This window comes from Elephas maximus, chromosome 18, assembly GCF_024166365.1.
Source record: "Elephas maximus indicus isolate mEleMax1 chromosome 18, mEleMax1 primary haplotype, whole genome shotgun sequence".
Classification (NCBI taxonomy): domain Eukaryota; kingdom Metazoa; phylum Chordata; class Mammalia; order Proboscidea; family Elephantidae; genus Elephas; species Elephas maximus.
The window spans coordinates 32,220,789-32,238,231 of NC_064836.1; the positions used below are offsets into that span (position 1 = coordinate 32,220,789).

General features: G+C 40.5%; 1 protein-coding gene across 9 annotated transcripts in view; it reads left to right on the top strand.

Annotated features, from left to right (window-relative positions):
• The window catches only part of GRIK1 (glutamate ionotropic receptor kainate type subunit 1), a 473,079-nt gene that overhangs the window by 451,855 nt on the left and 3,781 nt on the right, over window positions 1-17,443 (top strand). For 6 of the 9 annotated variants that reach the window (XM_049858058.1, XM_049858060.1, XM_049858059.1 and 3 more), the window contains one exon: window positions 1,828-2,078. In XM_049858058.1, coding sequence (XP_049714015.1) covers window positions 1,828-2,078 — 251 coding nt within the window. Of the gene's footprint in view, window positions 1-1,827; window positions 2,079-3,492; window positions 3,680-17,443 lie in introns of those variants that run through there. The other 3 variants (XM_049858061.1, XM_049858063.1, XM_049858064.1) reach the window with 2 other exon arrangements.

The following is a 17,443-nucleotide window of genomic DNA, read 5'->3' on the forward strand; positions in this document are numbered from 1 at the left end:
GAAGAAACTGAGTAAAATGACCTCACCATCTCTTTTTCTCTTCCTTTGTATTGATTAACATAGGAATCCAGTATTGAGGGAGTTGCTCCCTAACGAAATTTAAAGTTTAATACCATTACCAGAAGGTAGAGCACAAATAAGATCAGTAAAATTCCCGCAAATTGCCTGAGCCCAAAGGAATATTATAGGGCCTTTGGGTTATAGAAAACCTACTCTTAAGTTGATCTTAATGTGTGTGTTACCACGGATCAACCGCTGTAGCCAACTTCCCCACATTTTAGAGCTTACGCGTAAAAGTTCATTTCTTGCTCTTTTCATAGTCCGATGTGTGCTGGCAGAGAGGCTCTGCTTCACGCAGTCATTCTGGGGCTGGGGTTGCTTCTACTTGGTGACTTTTTGGTTATTGTTGTTAGCTATCATCAAGTTGGCCCCAACTCATGGTGACCCTATGCACAAAGGAAAGAAACACTGCCCAGTCCAATATCATCCCCATGGTTGGTTATGGATTAGACTGTTGTGCTTTCATTGGCTGATTTTTGGAAGTAGATCACCACGCCTTTCTTCCTAGTCTACCTTAGTTTGGAAGCTTGGCTGAAACCTGGGCAGCATCATAGCAACACTCAAGCCTCCACTGATAGACAAGTGGTAGCTGCACATGAGGGGCGTTGGTCAGGAATCGAACCCATGTCTCCTGCATGAAGTGCATGAATTTAGCAATGCCATCTTCCCTAATGACTTGACATTCTTTCGTTGCAACTGCATATTAGAGGACAAGGGAGAAAGAGAGAATAAAGGATCCTGTTGAGAGAAGTCATGTGCCAACACTGGAAGTGCTCCCATTTGATTGGCTAGAGATCAGTCACATGACCACTCTGAACTGTAAGGGCGTCTGGGAAATGCTTAGCTCTTCACCTAGGAAGAAGACAAACCAGCACTGGTGATCCTTCAGCCCAGCTCCATCACAACATGAAACAACCAACACCTTAGAAAAGGTAGAACCTAAACAATGAAACACCCTAACAAAGGAAGAATGCACCAGCAGGCAAAGGTATGAGGCAGAATACCTAGTTTGGCTTTTCTTTATATAAAGGAATAGACAGTCTGGGCCAGAGCTAATCTCAAAATGTCAACTGCCCCTTTTCCAATTATTTAGAGACTTCAGAAGATAGTATTGAACTTTGCTGTCCTTTGCTAGACAATTTGTGGGTTGAGGCTTTCACAACAATCACGGAGTCCCTGTGTGGTGCAAACAGTTGATGTGCTCAGCTGCTAACCAAAAGACACCTTGAAAGAAAGGGCTGGTGATCTACTTCCAAAAAATCTGCCACTGAGACCCTATGGAGCACCGTTCTTCTCTGACACACATGAGGTTGCCTGGAGTAGGAGTCGACATGATGGCAGCTGGTTTTTGGTTTTAGTCACCTCCAAGACTATTTAATACTTCCAGAAGTGGTTCCCGATGGAAGGTCTAAGAAACAGGAAGGAATGAAGAACAAAGAGAATGCTTAATATGGGTAAACCTACGGCTATTGGCAATTAAAACAAGACAGATGTTTTGTGGGTTAAAAATATGATAAAATATACAACAGTCATAGCATATACGTCAGTAGAGAGAAAATAGGGTTCAAGTGCTCTAAGGTCGTTCCATATCCACAAAGAGCATAAAGTGGTCTTATGAATTTTTTTGCTTTCTAATGCTTTGAACAGTTCATCTATGATTTATATACCCTTCAGAATGTATGATATATTTAATTTTTTTTTTTTAAAGTACTTCTTGATGCTTTCTCCAGTCCTTGGGTGACTGATATCCAATGGCCTTCCCCACAGGCTCTCCTTACCGGGATAAGATTACCATCGCTATCCTTCAGCTACAAGAAGAGGGGAAACTGCATATGATGAAAGAAAAGTGGTGGCGAGGCAATGGCTGTCCCGAGGAAGACAGCAAAGAGGCCAGTGCTCTGGGCGTGGAAAACATTGGGGGCATCTTCATTGTCCTGGCCGCTGGACTGGTCCTTTCTGTCTTTGTAGCCATTGGAGAATTTATATACAAATCAAGGAAGAACAATGACATCGAACAGGTGAGTCATCCCCTTCTAGGACTGGATAGTTGGTGTTGGTGTTATCTGTCTTAAGTTTGCGGTTTCTAGGGATATTTGCCCATATTTCTTAACAGTTGATTGAATTAGGTGCCCAGAGAGCCATTTCTGAGTTAGAAGCAAAGAGCAGTTGAATCCCTGCCAGGTGCTGCTGGTACTGCAGACCCATCATTTATTGATGAGAAGAAGGAAGCACCTTATACACTCAATCCAATTAGCGCTACTTGGAATGATTGGGCAGAAACCCCAAGCTCAGTTAATTTCTTGAACAGTTATTTGCTCTACAGATGGAAACCCTAGATAGACCAAGGAAGAAATAAACGCAAAATTGGAAAAGATGTAAAAAGAACGTTTGAGAGAAATGATGCCATCTCTGAAGTGTAGCTGTCAAGCACATATACTTATGCAAAATCAATTAGATAAAGACATTAAAGTCATATTTTGAACTGGCACGTTTATCTCATTCAAAATATGGTTTGTAAGAGGACAAATCACCTGTAGCTTGTTTTTTATTTTATTTTATTTTTGGCCAGGAATATGATAAATGATACAAAAAGACGATAAAGTATATTTACATACTTTATTTTTCAAAATTGTCTTTAAGACTATAAAATGGCTTCAACAATCAGCTACTGTATTGTTGACTATGGCTTTCTATTTTTGAAGAAAATTACATCAGGAGCTTAAATGCATTTGAAAAAGATGCTTCTGGTGTGAGATCATTCTTCCTAAGCATACTGTGATAAACACAGCGCAAAGCTCACAGCCATTGGAATGCATTAGACCACCCTTGCAATTTAAAGATAGTGTTAGAATATCGAGACCATAAACTGTTAGTAACAGCGCCGGCTTCATGGGCATGCAACCTGGGCTGACTTACAGGGTCCCATATTTAGTTTAATGCCTTACTATCGCTGTCTTGAAATTCTTAACATTTTTGAACAAGCGGCACCATATTTTCCTTTTGCACTGAACTGGCAAATTATGTAGCCACTTGTGACTAACAATAATCTGACACGAGTCTCGCTTCCTTTGAGTGGATACGTTCCTCAAACACCCAAAACTGGTTTCCCATCATAAAAAAATCTTCCCTAGAATGACAAGGAAGCTGTGAGAACGCTGAGTGTCCCTTTCCTAGACCCTGTGAGAGAAACCCTATTCAATCAGAAGAGAGAATGGGCTGATCTGCTTTGTTTTAACTTTCAATTTTCCCTTGAGATGTCTTGTTGTATGCAACTAATTTGAAAAAATAAATGCTTGTATATGTTACGCTTTAATGTGCTTCTCATAATTGCCAGCTTCATTTGATTTGAATTTTCATTTAAACATTCATTTTTACTCCTGATTTATTCATTTGTCTGTATTTTTTTTTTTTCTCATTTCTTTTGCATGCAAGGCTTTTTGTTTCTTTTATGGACTACAGTGTAAGCAAACCCAACCAACCAGCTCCACCTCTGGAACCACTTTATCTACGGATTTAGAATGTGGCAAATTATTTCGAGAGGAGAGAGGGATTCGAACACAGTCCTCAGTTCATACTGTGTGATCAGTTTAAAAAACAGAAACAAAAAACGGTGTGCCTGGTGGAACTTCTTCCTGCTGTTGGGTGTTATTGATGATATCTGTACCTACTAAGCATAAATGACCATAATTTCCAACACCTTTAGAATGTAGACTCACGTACTCTAGACGTTGAATCCAATACACTGCAAACATGTGCATTTGTCCAAAGGGGGCCATACGAGGAGCATATAGGCTCCTGCACACATGTATTTACTGCTACTCGGTGAAGAGAACCATCAGCCCCAAGAGTGACCTTAGTTCTATCTTCCTGCATTAAAAAATTAGCAACTCCTTCCTCCTGAAAAAGGAGATCCAGACTCTAACCAGTGCAAAGCACGACAACAAAATGCTAATTTTGTGGAGTTCTTTTCGTCTCTGTGAATCCTTTTTTTTTTTTTTTTGTTCCCCTCCTCTTTCTTTCTCCCTGTCTCATACATTTTCAAACTACCGCCAGCCATGTCTTTCCAATAAGCATATAACTTTGTAACAATGCAACTTTTACATTCACATTGATTCCACTATTTAAAATGTATTATTTAGACAAAGACTCAAAGTTGTCTTTGATTTTAAAAATTCAAAAAGAAAAAAAAAACATGACCCAGAGAAAGAAAACTACACTTGAAACCTTTGCTGTCACAGAAAAGCCTTCGCTAAGTCGGACATTACTCACCAAAGGCACAACACAGTCAAGAGTGGTCCCTGGGTGGAAATTCATTAACATCAGGCTCTCAAATTACTTTTACTTGTAGAGCTTAGCAGTCTTCTCTAAGTTCAGCTAGATAATATGCTCAGAGTCTCTAAGGAACTGTGATTTTTCTTTTTCAAGCTATATATTATTTCCTTTAAGCTTGAAGCAAAGCCCTGAGCTGAGAACTAATTCACTGCATTGTCTCATGCGCCCTCATTTGTTACATTGAAGAACATCTTTCATGAGATGTTATTTCATTTTCCTTCCCACTCACCCAGGACAGAAGGCTGGTTGTGGAGGAGTCTTTCCTGTGCATTGCCACCTTGACGCTCATTTCTCTGGCTCCTCCGCCATTATTAATTCCTTCCAAGTGTACCATGGGCAAAGGACAAAGGAGGAAACAGAGAGAAGGATTTCCATACACATTAGTTATAGACCTCTGTGGATTTATTTTCCACCTGCATTCAAAGTGCTGTACGTAATCCCCATTCTAACTCAGCCTGGTGACATGGAGAGCCCACAGTATACTTAATTTGTAGTGATGGAGGACGTCTGCTGGTCCCTGTTTCCTCTGCCCAGTGAGTGGGGGAACTGAAGATGCCTTTCATCTTTCTTCAATATGGGATCAGTCGGTCTTTGTTCTCCTTAATGGGATTACCCTTTGACACATGAAATGATCCCCCAAAAGGCATTCCTCAGAAGTAGAGATAAGCCATCTGTGCAATCCTGTAGCATTTTGTCTTCTCTTTCCTTAGCTTTAAACAGGTTCTAACTTGTGAATCACAGGCCTCCCCAATCAACTCTATGTTTCCCCAGTAAAGCAGGTTCAGGAAAGTTGATTCTTGCCCCAGTGGTTTCTCAGCCTTGCTTTCTGCTTTAAATAAATGCACTGTTAAGAAAATATCTATAAGTGACACTAACATTTATTTACTGCTATTGAAGTAAAAGCAACATACCATTTGCTCTAGATCAGCGTTCACATTTTCCTAGTCAGTGAATCACGTTGGGTAAATATTACATTATTCTTAGGTTTGTATTTCATTGATTCAATACACAGAAGTTACAAATTGCATGAGTTTATTTTCCCATGGGCCATTTAATACACCAAAAATGCTACCTAAGATTTCAAGAGTGATTGATGATGTATAGACGATTTTGTATTAACAGTAACACAAAACTTGCCTTTCTACAGAGACCATCCTTCAAAAGTGTAATTCAGAGATTTGGAGAAAGAAATAATCCGTTCCAAAAAATAACATTTGTGTACTACTTTAAACAGTATACTACCTCATTCTGTTATTTTTACGGGTTTCAAAATGTTTTCCCGTACAGCACTGCATTAAATCCTTTCAGCAAGTTTATTTCAGTTTTGTTAACAAACAAAAGGATATGAAAGATTCAGTGACCTGGAGTCATAGACTTTAGAATAAGAATTTTCTAAATCAGCCAAAATTGGGTTTAAATTCTAGTATAGCCACATGCTGAATGACTGTAGGCAAGTTACTGAATTTCTCAGAGTCTCGGTTTCTTAACATGTTAATACTGAGGCAAAATTTCTAGACTGTAAGTTTGTTTTGAGTGAGTGTTTTTCAAAATGGTTTCCATTGGCAAGCGTTATCAAATAAGATTTCCATAGTTAAACAAGCCCTGGAGCAGCAGCTCGGTGTGTTTGACAGGTTCTCACACACTGAGAATTTCCAACAAGATGGAAAAACATCCAAAATTCCCCAAACCTATTAGATCACAGAATCTTTTTCCCCCAAAGCATCTTGGCAGAGCAGAGTTCCACAGATCATTGTCCAGGGAAGACTGTTATAAGATTGTGTGTTTTATCCAATAGTAGTGTGCAAAACATACTCTGCCTGGCACGTAGAAGGCATTCATTCAATAAACAACGGTATTTATTATCACTATTACTTGGGGTAAATTTTTAACTTCTCTAAGCCTCAATTTCCTCATTTACAAAACGAAGATAACATTACTGACTTTACACCATTGGTGTCAGAATGAGATGAAATTAAATAATGGCATGTATAATATGATCATTTATAAAAAGCCCTGTTGATAAATACTGGTTAACAAATGTTGGTTCCTTCTAGGTAAATTAAATGTGTTCCTCCCCGGGTGATGTGGGCAGTAAGAAAAACTTATCAGGCATCTTAAAACAAAGCCTGGTTTGGAAAAAGTTTTTCCTATTCAGGGGCTCAAACTTTAAAACCAATTTTCCATATGCAAGTGTTAAAAATCAATGCCAAGGTCATTGGGCCCAAGCTGGCAGTATATGAGAATTAAAAGCAGAATTTCTAGACTCTACCTTTACAAATTCAAACTTAATTAGCCTGGAGTGGGGTCAGGACAGCAGTAGTGTTTTGGGGATCCCCAGTGGATTTTAATGTGCAATAAGGTTGAAAACCACTGACTTAGACCATAATGTTGTGCATATAATTGGCACTCAATAAATCTTTGCTGTTTATTGACTGATTAATTCTTAAAGGTAGGACCACTAATCCCAAGCAACATATATAATACATTTTTAGCACCCTTTTCCAGGGAGAATTCAAGAAGAAACTGTGCATACCTTTGAGACAGAAATTTCATGACATTCTGTGCATAATCTTCATATTTAGTTGTAAAATATAAAAATCATCAAGGAGGTAGCTTACTACTCTCTCTGTGCCCATTTCCTCCCTTGAGGAATTTCCATTAAATCCAGACACCTAGGTTCTTTATACTCTCTCTTCTTTTATACATGGTCTTAGACAACCCGTTCTTACTATCATGTAAATGACTGCTAAGATCACAGTGATCCCCACTCTCCACCCAGGGGTCACTGAATTTTAAATGAGATTTATTTAAAAAGGCTTGAGTAAGACTGGAAAAACTTTTAAGCTCTCTATTTTTAACCCATTAGTTCTTAGACTTAGGTGCACATCAAAATCTATCTCCAGACTTCCCTACTCAGTAGATAGTTTAGAAATCTGCATTTTTAATAAAGTCTGAAAAGGAATCCTTAAAATGTGTTATAACTCTAGTTTTCATAAAAATTAGCTTTGATATAGTCATTTTCCCCAAAATTAGGTGATATTGGTGAGTTTTTATTAACACTATCTTCAATATAAGAGGTTTTTTAAAATAGCTTTTCATAATTGTCCTAAATATACTGGTTTTATTTAAAAGTAGCTGGTAAACATGAGTTTTCATTAAAATTATCTTGAATATAGCAGTTGGACTTCAAATCACATGGTAACCATGGGTGTTTGTGAAACCCAGCAAGTTATCTGTGGATTACACCATGAGAAATGTTATCTAAGGTTAGGAAGAACTCAGGGGCTTATTATAAGAAGGAATAAGCACACCCTCAACTAGGAATCACATATTGTTGTCTGATTTGCTTCCCAGCAAGTCTCCTCCAACCTAATTCAATAAACGAAGAAATAAAGCTTTAGACTTTACTTTGTTTTAGACGAAAGTAATGAATTATTTTACAGTTTTTCCGGCAAAATTGAAACTACCTGAGGAATACATCATGGATAGGGATTGTGCCCTGAGGAAAATAAACCAGGTCATACGATTATAAACTTAGCCAAGGAAAATTATTTCCAAATAACCTTGCTGAATTTGACTAGCATTACGTTATATTCTCTATGAGCCATCTGTGGCAAAGCAGTGATGCAATGAATCCCAATTAGTTTCCAAGCACATGACCCTGCCACTGTAAGGTCTCTTTCCTAGTAAGCAATTTAAAAAGTAGCCTGAAGAGACCCAAAAAGCAAAAGGGAAGCAAAGCATTCTTACTTATTGTCCTCTGTTCTGCACATCTAACTGTGCCAAATGGCAGTATTAATTAACTCTTAGAGATCATGAAAAATGCTTGCTCGATGCTGCAGTGTTAACTAGCCTTTAAGGACCATCTCATCATGCTTCTCACCATTACAGAATTTTATGTCCGAATGCACAAGCATAGTAAAATCATTTTTGCTTTCGAAATCCTCTTCGAAAGGACTGGTATCATGCAAAATGAGATTCTTCCTTAAACGTTCAAAGAAAGGCTGTTTGCAAAGACAAGGGCATCCTTGCGACAGAAAACCAGCATCACAAAAGGGCTGTGTGGCTTCACGGCCTGCAAAATCTGAACTTGGGAATTGTTGGACCAAACACAGGTAACTGGCCAAGCTGCACAACAGCGTGTATCCATGTTACAATGTATACATGAAGATACACACAAAAATAACGAATAAGACCTGAAAGACCTAATGAAGGGACTGTAGTTCTCCCAAGCACTTATACAAGATTAAGTTAGCTTTACCAGGATTGTCTTTCTGCCAAGTTTTTCAATTGAATGGAGCATTCAAACTTCAAATCGTCAGGTTTTTGAGCTACAAAAAAGCACATTCCCCATCACTTAGTCTTTACCAACCACAGAAACTACGAAACTACTGCCCACAGGTAACCTGCCTTCGCTTGGCATTTATCTTTTCTCAAAGGCCTTTGGCACATTCTGCAGGTGCTTCCGAGTGTCTGGGGTTTCATCTCCTCTGTAGCCTGATCTACTTAGTTAGCAAAAGATTCAGAGAAGTTTCTTAATGAGATTGTATTTGTACTTGTGCAAAGAGGCTTTCCTTTGCCTGGAAACTCAAACGTTCACTAATTTTCAAAGCAGTCAGGAAGCAATTAACACCCATTTAGAAATAATGTTGCAATGTCCAAGTTGACACTGATAAACCAAACAAAGAGTGGAACGTGTTTGTGGCCCAGTGGAAAGGTGACTTAGGAGTCACAAGCCAAGAATTCAGGTCCCCATGCTGCCACTAAATGGCCATGTGCCTTTGGGCAAGTCACTTTATCACCCTTATCCTCAGCTTGCTCATCTGTGGAATGAGGAAGTTGCATTAGAAGTTTCTTCCAACCATGATTTTTTTAAGTCTAGTAGAAAGTAAGGGAGTCCCTGGGTGGCACAAACCATTAAGCACTCTACTACTAGCCAAAATGTTGGTGGTTCAAACCAACCAGAGATATCTTGGAATAAAAACATGGCAAACTGCTTCCAAAAAGTCACAGCCTTGAAAACCCTACGGAGCACAGTTGTACCCTAAAAGGGGTTGCCAAGAGTCTGAATCGACTCAACAGCAACTAACAACAACAACAAAGCAGAAAGTAGGCATGAAATAGAAATACAGAATCAGTGCAAAATAAACCTTAGACTTACATACCTATTTTTAATATGGTGGCTATCTTGAGCACATTAAATTCTTATTGCAATAAGGGTAAAAAGTTCTGCTGGGTATAGAGAAAACAGCCCAACCATTCATCCATTGTACCACCAAGGATTGAGAGGATCCCCATAAAGCCAGTCACAAGCAAACCATTATCACCACAGTGAAGGTTACGGAAGTGAAATTGTTCTTGACCTTGATGAGTCTACACACTAAGTAAGGAAACAAGGCATGTGCCTAGGAAACCACTGGAAGCTATGGAGCTGGTTACACACACAGTCACAATTCAGAAAAAGGAGACCTAAATGCGGCTGGCGTGCAGGGAAGTGAGCAGAATTTAAGTATCTCAGCTAAAGAGAGACAAAGGAATATGAAGGAACAGGATGGCTTGTTTTTATTTCCCATTGCTTTTACCCCTACACTTCCTCCTGCCATCAAGCTTCAGGGTTCTCCAAACGCACTGCTCCCAAGCCAGAGATGAGTCAAACTTTACCTTTCAAGTTTTAAACTTTACAAATTTGTAAGCAATGACAACCATCTTGAAAAGCATGGCTTTCAATTGCAAGGTCCAAGTGTTTCATTGAATAAGCTAGCTGTTTTATTTTTGATCCAGGAAGTTTATCTTTAATTAACGAGAGCTGAAACCCAGAAGACAAAAGTTGGAGAGCCAAAACCCAGGAGATGAAATGATGATGTTTTCCTGCCCCAGACCAGTTGTTGACCAATAGGAAAGAAAGAGAGAATTGGAGGGAAGTTGTCTTGGTCATCTAGTGGTGCTATAACAGAAATACCACAAATGGATGGCTTTAACATTGAGAAATTTATTCTCTCACTGTCTAGTAGGCTACGAGTCCAAATTCAGGGCGCCAGCTCCAGGGGAAGGCTTTCTCTCTCTGTCGGCTCTGGAGGAAGGTCCTTGTCATCAGTCTTTCCTTGGTCTGGGAGCATCTCACCGAAGGACCCTCAGGTCCAAAGGATATGCTTTGCTCCTGGTGCTGCCTTCTTGGTGATACGAGGTTCCCATGTCTCTCTGCTTGCTTCTCTCTTTTATATCTCAAAAGAGGTTGGCTTAAGACACTACCTAATCTTGTAGACCTCATCAACATAACTGCCACTAATCCATCTTATTACATCATAGTGATAGGATTTACAACATATAGGGAAATCACATTAGAAGATAAAATGAAAGACAATCATACAAGGGAATCATGACCTAGCCAAGTTGATGGATATTTTGGGGGGACACGATTCAATCCATGACAGAAGTCATTAATGCTTAGATGCTACCTGAGTCCCTGAGAAGAGGCCCATTCCTGAGCCAAGTCCCAATTTGGGAGACAGAAATATAGAAACCCCAGAAAGTTCAGGAGGAATCATGAAGAGGGAAATACCGTTGTCAAAGGTTGTAGCTCAGGAGATGGAAAGACTTCTAGAAGAATATTGCACCAGTTGTCTATTGAATGGCAGGATCACAGTATCTAGGCAATGAGTCAACAAACAGCTTCGTAGAGCTCTGCTCACTCCAGAGAACTCCAAGGAAAATGTTCAAAGATCCCTGGCCCTTCCCAACCAACAGCCTTTTGGAAGGACTGAAAAGACTAAAGAGTTGAAGTTGGGGTAGAAAAGACATGAATCATGTGGACCAGACATGGAGACCACAATAAGACCACAGGCATACCAGAGGATACAGCAGACACAGAGAGCTATGTTCATGATCTAGGAGGATGTTACACCCCAGTAGAGGCCAAAGGACAGAGGATGGTCATAGACTTGCGACACCCACTATCACTGATACCCAGGCTCTTTATAAACCTCCCCCAAATCCACTTAATCACTTTGAGGACTAATGTACATTTGGTCTAAGCCATGGTATTTTCAATCACCTCATATGCATGCGAAAGCTGAATAGTGAATAAGGAAAACCCTATAAGAGTTTGACTTCAGAAGTGGCAGGTGAGGGGCTCCTTCTCAGGTATTCATAAGGATCTAAGCTCTAGTCAAGGCTCTTCAATCATATAGCTGGAATTTCCTCCTTCACGGGAGATAAAGAACAATTGTATCATCACCTTCCATCCCAGTAGTACATGCCAAGTCCTGAAAGCTCTAAGCTGGATATTTAAACTTTTACAATCCAAAGTAACTTTTCTTCTTTCAAATACCTTGCTGCTGTAATTAATAGCTTCAATGACTGCAGATTCTTCTACAGATCCACAAAAGGCTATTTAAGAGTTCAAAGCTGCAAAGTTGACACTTTGTTTTTTTGTTTTTCTTTCCTTCTTTGTATCTCATCCCTACCCTAATGGCAATGGTGGTTCAGTGGTAGGATTCTCACCTTCCATGCGGGAGACTCGGGTTCCATTCCCAGTCAATGCACCTCATTAGCCACCATCCTTCTGCCAGTGGAGACTTGTGTGTTCCTATGGTGCTAGACAGGTTTCAGAAGAGCTTCCAGACTAAAACAAACTAGCAAGAAAGGCCTGGTTATCTATTTCCAAAAATCAACCCTATGGATTGCAATGGTCCAATCCACAACCCACCATGGGGATGGCGCAGGAGCAGGCAGCATTTCATTCTATTGTGCATGGGGTTGTCATGAATCAGGGACAGGCTCTGGCAGCTGAAAACAGCATAGGAAAACAAGGGATTCTAGGGCATGCATTCATGCAAGCAGAGATGAATATAGGATCTAAGAGGGCAAAGATGTTAGCACCAGCCCCAGGCATGGAGGCAAGATGAAATAGGGGAAGAAGTGAGGCAAACAAGACAGAAAGAAAACATGACATTAAAAGGAGTCAGGAGGACTGAGTCAGTGGAGTCCAAGTTCTGCAGCCAGAGGAAGGGAAGAGGGTTGCAGGCAGCGACCATACAGGGGCCAGTTTAATCACAGACAGTGCAGGAAATTAGCTGGGCAAGGAGTGGCTGCTGGGTCATGGGTGGGGATAAGAGTAGGTGATCACACTTTTAAGTTTTATTGCAGTGTCTACATTTCCATCATCCCAAAAAGGTTGGCACAGACCCAGGAGGTGAAAATCAATCCCCTCCTTCACTCTCAGGCACAATTCAATACAATCACTATTCTGGAAGCCAATATGGTGATCAACTCTCAACGTTTCTGATCCACTTTTTAAAAATTCCAAGGATGGATACATGAAATTTGGCCAAAGGATTCCAAATCAACCTAGGAAACTGATAAAATGAGAGTAAAGGTTGTCCAGACCCTCAGTTTTGGAATCCAATGTCCTCGTACAAATACGGCACACACAACACATAACTACTCCCAGAATCTCCCTGTACTTGTTTTACATAACTAACGGGGGATGACTCAAGCCTAGTGTCTCCTCTTAGAGGGTCATAAATTATCCCGTGAAGAAGAAAAACTTCTCCAAATAGGTTAAAGGGCTTTCCAAAGTCTTAGTGGTAGGAAACCCAAGGATAAGATTCCTCTGTCCCCCTTTCTGAATAAGTTCCCTAACTCTCAGCCTAAAACATGCTGAACATTCTAGACTTAGAGAAAATGTTAAGGATGCGAATGCTTAATCTTTCTTTTTCGAAAAGAAAATTCCATTCAGGCACTGCCTTCACAGAATTGTGGCAGTAATTGGACCAAGCCAGGAAAACAATAATGATAGTAATTCTATTATTTCTCGGTAACCTCTTCTCTTGATATTCTACATATTACCGAAAAAAGCCTTAAAAAAAAAAAAAAGACTTCATAGCTTGCCTTCAAGTTATAGCAGGTCTATACATAAAATGAAAGATTTTCTTTATAAGATGACAATAATATTATCTACATCCTTCTTGTCTTCTTCACATAATTTGAAGATTTACTAGACAGTGTCACAGAGCACTTCAAGTGTCTTTGGATAAAACACATTGCCATTGAGTGGATTCTGACTCATGGTAAAACTGTCTCATAGGGTTTCCAAGGAGCAGCTGGTGGATTTGAACTGCTGACCTTTTGGTTAGTAGCTGTAACTCTTAACCAGTGCACCATCAGGGCTCCGTCTTTGGATGAGGAGACTGATAAATTAAGAGAGAGAAACCTATACCTAAAAAAAAAAAAAAAAAAGCCAATTGTAAGCCTCTTATTATTGGCTAGATCAGAGCTTCCAAGAAACAATTTGTTACCAATCCTTGAAAGTATGTGTCTTAATTTGTTAATGCCGCAATAACAAAATTGCCACAAGTGGGTGGCTTTAACAAACAGAAATTTACTTCCTCACAGTTTTGGAAGCTAGAAGTCAGAAACCAGGGTACAGTCTCTAGGATAAGGCTCTGTCTGTCCACTCTGAGGGAAATCCTTGTCTCAGCTTCTCCAGCATCTTCTGCCGTTCCTTGGCAATCTCTACGTGGCAACTCTCTCTCCCCCATTCATGTTCGCTTCCTTCTGTGACTAATCTGCTCTGTTTATATCTCAAAAGTGATAAGTTTAAGACACCTCCTACACTAATATGGCCTTAAAAAAAAAAAAATGGCCTTACTGACACAGAAAACCCTATTCCCAAGTAGGATTACATCTACAGATACAGGAGTTAGGGCTCCAACACATATTTTGGGGGGACTCAATTCAATCCATGACAGTCTGCAACTAAAGTATTTCTCCTAAGTGTGCCAATGAATGAAAGAACTGAACGCATAAGGGCTAAAAATAAAAGGAGAAATCAACCTGATATTACAATGTATGATGCCACGTTGGCCATGAGCGTAAAGGCCAATCCCAGTCAGCTTTCCCTGCATTCTTTCAATACTGCAAGTTGAAATCAAAGTCTACCACAAAGCTTTTCTTATAACATTAAAAAAAAAAAAAAAAAAATTCACTCTCTTCCCCTGGACCATTTTTTCTGAGCCTGTTCATTTTAGCTACGGAACAAAAAGAACTTGATTAGTCCCCCCCCCCCCACCCACCCACCCACCCCTTCCAGAGCAGCCTTTGCCATCCATAAAGGGTAAGGGTGTGAGGAGAGAAGAGTAATTTATTGTCAGGCTCACACTAGCACTGAGACATCAGATATTTGGGGTTAATCCAGAGGAGGAGGTACTGAGCAATCATAAAGGGAAACAAACCAAAGGGCGAGGGGAGGGAAGGCAAAGCAAAGCCAGAGAAGAAAAGGAAAACAGCCCTCACAGGGACACACCACAGGCACCGCAGAAATGCAGAAAAATGACTGTCTGCAAAACCAAAATAAACAAGCAAATCCTTCTCCCTTCAAAGCCAGGAGAGCTACCATTCTAGCTAAAGTTTGAGCTGTAGTCTCTAATACACCAACAACACACTAACTTCTGTTTATTGGTTTCCTATTCCCTAGAAGGAGCCTCAATGGCACAGTGGTTAAGCATTTGGCTGTAACCAAAAGGTTGGCAGTTTGAATCCACCAGCCACTCCTTGGAAACCCTGTGGGGCAGTTCTACTCTGCCCTATAGGGTCCCTATGAGTCAGCATTGACTCAACAGAAACGGGGTTGGGTTTTTGTTGTTGTTTATTCTCCAGAAGGAAAGTGGCTTCAACTCTCTCTCTCTCTCTCCACCCACTCCCCCCTTCCCCGTCCCTCCCCCGTCCCTCTCTCTCCCACACATAACCCACGGATAGTGTAAAGAACAGCATAAATGTCAGTAACATACTTTATTGCTATAAATTCCTTTATAAATGAATTTTCCTCTTAAATTTCCCACCATAGGGACTCATTCATTCCTAAGCATATCGGTTGCCGTTGAGTTGATTCCAGCTCATAGCGACCCTATAAGACAAATGTTAATTTTTCAAATGGCAAGAAACTAGTTAGTTTTCATCTCCATCTGATATTTGAGTGCCTGTTCTTTCTGGGGTGCGACACAAGCTGTCTCAAGGCCTGTTGTTTCAGAAACAGTGAAACAGTCATGAACTGGGGAAAACAGGTAAGAATGGACATTGCAAACTTTATGTCTTAAGCATGTGTAGAACCTGCCATAACTAAAACACTGGTATAAACAATTCAAAGAAATTGAAGCATAGAAGGGAATATGATGGCTCAAATTAAAAAAAGCATAAACTTTTTCACTGGCCCCACCTCCAAAAGTTGTCATCCAGTCCCATAGAGTTAAAATACGTTCATTGTGGTGTATAAAATTTTATTTTAAAGGAAAAGAGTACTTACAATGTGCCAGGTGTTGTGCTAAGTGTTTTAAACATATCAACTCATTGAATTCTCTTAATGGCCCCATATGTCTTTGTTACCTAGTGCTGCTATAACAGAAATACAAGTGGATGGCTTTAACAAACAGAAATCTGTTCTCTCACAGTGTAAGAGGCTAGAAGTCTGAATTCACAGTGCCAGCTCCAGGGGAAGGCTCTCTCTCTGTCAGCTCTGGGCATAGGTCCTTGTCATCAATCTTCCCCTGGTCTAGGTGCTTCTCAGCACAAGGATCCCAGGTCCAAAGGACATGCTCTGTTCCTGGCTCTTCTTGCTTGGTGGTAATGAGGTTCCTCTCCTCTCTGCTCACTTCTCTCTTTTATATCTCAAAAGAGATTGACTCAAGATACAACCTAGTCCTGTAGATTGTGTCCCACTTCACTAACATAACTGCCTCTAATCCTGCCTCATTAACATCATAGAGGTTAGGATTTATAACAAATAGGACAATGTCATCAGATCACAAAATGGAGGACATCCACACAGTACCGGGTATCACGGCCTAGCCAAGTTGACACACATTTTTTGGGGAGACAATTCAATCCATAACATCTATGAAAAGGATTCTACCATTGTCCCCATCTTACAGATAAGGAAACTGAATCAAAGAGTAAATAAACACCTTGCCCGGTATAATCCAGCTACTAACAGCATAGTTATATTTAAACTTCAGCGTTCTAACACCAAGGGCCAATTCCCAGCTATAATGACCACACACGCGTTTTTGTTGTTAGCTACTGTCCAGTGGTTCCCAACTCATGGCAACCCCACGCACAGCGGAACAAAACTTGCAGGTTGGACACTGTTCTTTTGTAATCCATTCAGTGTTTTCGTTAGCTGGATTTTTGGAAGTAAATTGCCAGGCCTTTCTTCCTGGTCTAACTTAGTCTGGAAGTTCCTCTGAAGCCTGTTCAGCATCATAGCAACACACAAGCCTCCACTGACAGACGAGTGGTGGGTGGCTGCACATGAGGTGCATTGGCCAGGAATCGAACTCAGGTCCCAGCATAGGAGGTGAGAATTCACCACATATATAAAGCCAATAAAAATGTGAAACCCACCCCCCCCCCCCCCGTTAAAGAAAAATGGGAGAATCTAGGATCTAGGCTACCAGGATATTTCCAAAGCACTGCAAAGAACTGAAGGATGCTGCTGAGCTATGCCCCCCAATTGTCCTGCCTCTGGAGCAGACAGCTAGCTGAATATCATGTTTGACAGCTTCTGTTGAAATTAGAGCTCAGGAATTTAAACTTTTATGCTTAAATGTTTTCCTATGGCACTATGCACATGAAGGAGTTCATGGAAGCCAAGCCCGGTAACAGAAGCTTTTACAGCCACTGTCATTTTGATCCTGATTCAGAGGTCCAGTCTTTATATTACTCATATCTTTAATTCTGAGATTATAAAAGGTGAATTAATTCATGAGTAGGAGCCACTCCCATGCCACTTTGCTGGGGCGTGACCTTCACAATTTCATTTCCGGTAGCTACGGGAGTGTGTGGTTCACGTGAGCTCATGGCTGGTAGGGGCCTTAAAGGTCATCTTGCCTTGTGACTACAGGAAGAGCGTGCCAGCAGAAAGGTCAGCCCTGATACCCTGCCATTTTCCTTCCTACAGTTGGAGAGAAAACGAGAAGCAAAAGAAATCATACTTTGTGGCCAAAGACAGAGAAACCAGACCACAGAGAACACTATTTCTATTCACTCTCAGGCTGGC